General features: G+C 41.1%; 1 protein-coding gene across 1 annotated transcript in view; it reads left to right on the top strand.

The window, feature by feature from the left end:
* The window catches only part of unc5db (unc-5 netrin receptor Db), a 192,004-nt gene that overhangs the window by 124,352 nt on the left and 62,313 nt on the right, over positions 1-5,339 (top strand). The window contains exons 5-6 of the mRNA XM_035659245.1: positions 1,641-1,821; positions 2,609-2,776. Of these exons, the coding sequence (XP_035515138.1) occupies positions 1,641-1,821; positions 2,609-2,776 (349 nt within the window). The remainder of the gene's footprint in view (positions 1-1,640; positions 1,822-2,608; positions 2,777-5,339) is intronic.

Genomic DNA, 5,339 nt, shown 5'->3' with positions numbered 1-5,339 from the left:
TGCCAGGCTTCAAGCTATGTGCTTGTGTCCAGCCACAGTGGTTCGGGCCAATCTGCATCTTTTGAGCAACTACTGGAAGCTACAGCATGAGCTACAGGCATGATTTAACACTAGGTGTCTAACCAAGTAGTATTGTTGCCTAAACCTAATCGAAGTACAACTTTAAACTAAAGATAATTTGACAAAAAGTATTAAATTATTACATCTAAAAAACAGTGGGAGTTGAACCCCAGTCTCCTAGATGTAGTGTAGGACTTTTTACCCATTCATCAACCACTACCTTCTTACTAGAACTGGCCCTATGTATACTATGCAAAAGCTTTTTTATCCACTTTCTATACATTACTTGACAAGCGTGGGCATCCAGCCAATCCTAATGCGTGAATGCTACACAGGGCGTGTCTTGGCAAGAAAAGCACTGGGATTCATCGAGCAGACTGGAGAGTATTTTCATTATAAGAAGAGCAAATAACGCCACAGAAGGTTTTTCTTGATGCAAAAGAAGTTTTCGCTCTTCTCTAAATTGTTTGACTAAACAGTTTGACTATGTTATATGGTTAATTGAATATCACCTGACACAGAGTATATACAGTTGTATTGCTGTAGATCCATTTCACAACAGTATGATTTGACTGAGTTAATGGTTTCACCTGTGACCCGCAAACACCTGACATTGTTCACAAGTCATTACCTCATTCGCTGTCAATGATGCATGCCAAAAGCATCATTTGTGATCCCCTGAACAGGTCTGAGTGCACTGGTGTCCCAGCAAACTAAATGAGATCTCCAGCTGTCAAATTAGCAGTGCTGACACTGATAGCACAAGAGTGAAAGTTTGAAATTTGAAATTGGCACATTTTTTTAAATCGACAGTCTGATACAAACCTGTAAACAGTAAAATAATTCCAAATTTAAGATGTGGGAGGAAACAAGACATTAAAGGTTACAGCAGCTGACACCAGAATATTATTTGGACAAACCAAGCAAATTTGTGATAGTACTTTTGTGTTAGCGGAAATCTTTAACAGCCTATGAAGTCACAACTAGTTGACTAACAGACACTCAAGCGATTTAGAGCTCCATTTCTGGAAAGTTAGGAGACTCACAAGAGACAGATGAAAAAAGAAAGTTTGCAATCAGTCTGTCAGATCCTGAGTTATCCTGACTTTCAGCCCCTTTTTAACCCAGTGTGGGTCAAACTCGAAAAACACTGGATCCTACATTTCCTACAACTCAATATCAGGCCGGCTAACTGTTATAAAGCTCCAAGCCCCTAAGCCCTAACCCTGACATCATCAGGCAGTGGAACTCCCCATGAACCCAGCAGTCATGGTGATCAGACAAGATTCAAAGGAAACCTCCAGGTTAGCCTAAATTAATTGCAAAATGGAAAAATTACATTACAACACATGCTTACTTTTTAGGTTTTACCTCCAGAAAAGTGCTTAAGATACCCGTCTCACCATCTGACTGCTGGTTCTTCCACTGCTGTCAAACTACCAACATAAGATCCAAGTTGTTATAAACCAAAATGATCCTTAAATAGTGAATTAATATCTTCTATAGAATAGATATTTAATGTTAAATTTTTTGCGCAAAAGTGCATCACATCTCTGTCCTTTATCGCCTCTCTTGTACAGGTTGAATGGCTAAAAAACGAAGAGCTGCTGAGTTCCCTGACTGACGACAACATCGATACCCGCGCTGACCACAACCTCATCATCAATGAGGCACGACTGTCCGACTCGGGCAACTACACCTGTCTGGCCAGCAACATCGTGGCTAAGAGACGCAGTGCCACAGCCACTGTGATAGTCTTTGGTACGCTCTCCTTCCAGCTGCTGCTATTGCCTCTGACAACACATTACAGTGTTCTGACACACTGTTTACATGGCACTTCAGATCAATTTGTTTGGTTTCCTGCACCCCTACACAAGTGATTAAGAGACCCATCTCCATGTTTCCACCGAAGAGCAATGTTTCCTCTTTATTTCGTTGAATGTATTATTCAAAGACTCAATTTACTGCCTCTCATTTAAAATCAATGTGTACTTTATGAAAGGAAATAAGCCACTGTGTCTTAATCTCATTTAAAAGGAGTGTTGCTTATTAAGTATTTATTTGCCAGAGGCCTTCCAGCTATGCGGGTTCACCAGCTTTGATAGCACTGCTAAACATTTAGCTTCTGCGCGCGTTAAGACAGAGAGATCATTGAGTAAACTGCTTCAGTCAGAGCGTTAAGTGGTCGACTCCAACCTGTCGACCAGTATGAGTCAGTGTCGCCTTTAGAAATGGCAATTCCGTTTAATGGCTGTTTTCTTTGCTTTCGCAGAGTTTCACGTCTTTATCTTAATCCAAGAGCAAGGAACATTGAACTGGCAATTAGGAAAGAGGGAGCTGTATATCCACCACAATGAATGTGCTGTGCTCAATCTGCTCTAGCGGTTATGCATTGTTGCCTTGCAGTGCCTCGGAGCCTGCATAATCATTAATAACCCTGGCTCTTGTTAGAGTATTTAACTATGTCAGAGTTCTGGAAAAGTAATATGTGTTGCTGTGCACTCACTCCACCTCCTCTGCTTCTCTAACTTTGTTGAACTCTCTCCAGTGAACGGCGGCTGGTCCCTGTGGACGGAGTGGTCGGCCTGTAATGTGCCATGTGGGCGGGGTGTCCAGAAGCGATCTCGAACCTGTACTAACCCGGCGCCTCTCAACGGCGGGGCTTTCTGCGAGGGCATGTCTGTACAGAAGATCACCTGCAACGCTCTCTGCCCAAGTCAGTTCTACTTAAACTTTTAAGTTTCTGCATATTGTAACAATAAAGTACAACTTAATGGAGTTGTACAGATACACAAGTTACTTTTCTAGGTGTCAAAAGTTATTATTTGCTTGAAAATGTTTAAACTGACATGTCAAAGAATATGACAGGCTGCCAAAAATGTAAAAACTGTCTTCACATTTCATTTACTAATATATTATTGCATGACAAGCTATTAATTATTTACACTGCTAGCACAGTTTGTCCTTTCCTTTGTGTTTTCAGATGACATACTCTATTGCCAGGCTTTTTTAGGCACTTTGCACTATAGCTGCATGTCACGCACATTACCATGTTAGACATTTATCCGTTGCACATATCCAGAGTGGCTTAAATTACTTGAATGGGTTTAAAATCCTGCCTCATTAGCATTATAGACAAACAATAATAAGGATTGCGAGGGGGGACAGATCCATAGAGACTTGACAACATCCCTGTACCGCTGGGCTGATAGTGCTAAGTTCTGCATGGAAGAAAATAAGAATAATAAAAAGAACAGAGGATTTATGATACAAAATAAAGTGACTAGAGGAGGCAGCAGTGAGAGAGGGGATATGACTCAGTGTACTGTGTGATTCGGGGGGAGAAGGTGAGCCGAGGTAGTTCTTGAAGAAATGAGTTTTTACCGTACAAGAGCAAACACGCAGGTGCTCTGTTGTAGAAGGGTGAGGTTTTGTTCTCACAGAAGGCATGGGTTATCTTGTAGTGTGAGTGGTGTACACATTCAGGCTCATCAACTTACAGACAAATCTGCAGACTGCAGTTGTATGTCTAGATCCATGTCTTAAAGGCAGGGCTGGTCCAGATTCAAAAATAGTCAGCATGTTTCGCAGAGTATCAGCATGTTGTATTAGTATTAAACAGGTTACAGATTATGAGCATTTCCTCCTTATGTTGAAATGTTATGCAAATTAGTTCTATATGAAAGTCATCTTAAGAAAAACAACAACATCTATCCAGACAGAAAGGTTCAGTCCAGTGAGGTGAGACAGGGTGAGCCAGCAGGGTTTTAGTAGTAATAGGCTGTACAGTATGTCAAATATACATTTAAAGCACATTATGTAACTATTCTACCCTAAAATAACTGCCTCTGAATCCTTTAGATGCTACACTGACTTAAAATAGGGTGAATGTTGCCTCTGTAATCACGCTTCGCTCTACATAACCTTGGTGTCCATTTAATGCTTTACTGCACTAACTTACATATTTTATGGAGAAAATGTTTTCTGGTTGTGTCTGGCTGAGATGATCCTCAACTCATGGTTTGATTTGGTGGTTTTCTAAATTTAAAAAAGTTTTACTTGTTGCTAAGTAACTTCTGCTAACTGTAACTTAGCTGCCATTAGCTAGCTAGTTGTCAGGCCTGGGGTGGTGGGGGGAGCGAGCAGGGAATGCTGACCGGGCTTAGCAGCGTCTACGGACATCCTGGTAGAGGCAAAGAGACCAAAGACCGCGTTGACAGAAGAACCTAAAAAGAGAAAAAGAAAGAGTGACCGAGCAAAAGGCCGACAAAAAAGACCAAATCTTGCTAAGCTGACCGTCTTGCTGTTGCACTAGTAGTATAAGTAATATAATATAATATTAGCTGGCTTGCTATGTATTGTGTTGTTGCACTTGCTTGATGTTTGGCTGTTTGCAAAGTTGTCGACTCACATGTACAGCTGCTAATCTTTACGACAGTGGTGTAAAAGTGATTTGCACTCACTCACACACTGGGGGCACCAAATAACCAAAAATACCGTTTCTCACATAATGTTGCTTTAAATGTGCCCTGCCAAGTCATCTGGTGTTAACATATTTTCTGCCTGTGAAATCAGTTCTTATGTGTTGAAAGCAATGCATTTAAAAGTAACCTAAATATGTTTTCCCAGCCTAATAACCTAATCAAATGTGCAGTGTAAAAATACTAATAAACGAAAGTGCCAGAGTAGTTCATACCCAAACTTTTGCAGAAAAGGGAGGTGTTTGCAGAAATCAGGGATGACAGACGGAATATCTTTTCAGGAAAAAGTTTAAAGTGGTAAACGGTACATTTAGCAGCTGTCTTCTCTACATTGCCACATTCTGTCAGTATGGTTCCCAGCTTGAATCTGCACGCCTATACGCATTATTATCGTGTGTAAAGTGAACATACTTTGAATGTAGATCATTTGTCTACCTGCCCTGTTGCACATCCTGTACACTCACTGTAAGCCTCCACATATTGTCTTGTTTTCACAAAGAGCTCGGAAGCTTGAAGGCTGGGCTCAGAAATTGGCGAGGTCATCCAACGAACATGCCTCGTGCCAATTTGTTCAGTTTGTGAGGCTTCAGACTGCCAGTGCGCAGATGGGGACAGGCAGTCAGGTCTAGCTTAATGGCAAGAGAGAATGCCAGAACAGGATGAGAGAGAGATGTGGAACTGGTGGAAAGGTACATAAGTCAGGTCGAGAGAATTAGAAAGAATGTTAACAGTGTATTAAAAGTTTGTAAATTAAGATTGTCACGACTTCAATGACTCTTAAGTCATGACAAATATGGG

This window comes from Morone saxatilis, unplaced genomic scaffold, assembly GCF_004916995.1.
Source record: "Morone saxatilis isolate NCDOM2014 unplaced genomic scaffold, NCSU_SB_2.0 Contig16, whole genome shotgun sequence".
Lineage (NCBI taxonomy): Eukaryota > Metazoa > Chordata > Actinopteri > Moronidae > Morone > Morone saxatilis.
Note: the sequence above shows the minus strand (reverse complement) of the source record. Positions and strands in the feature narration are given on the sequence as shown.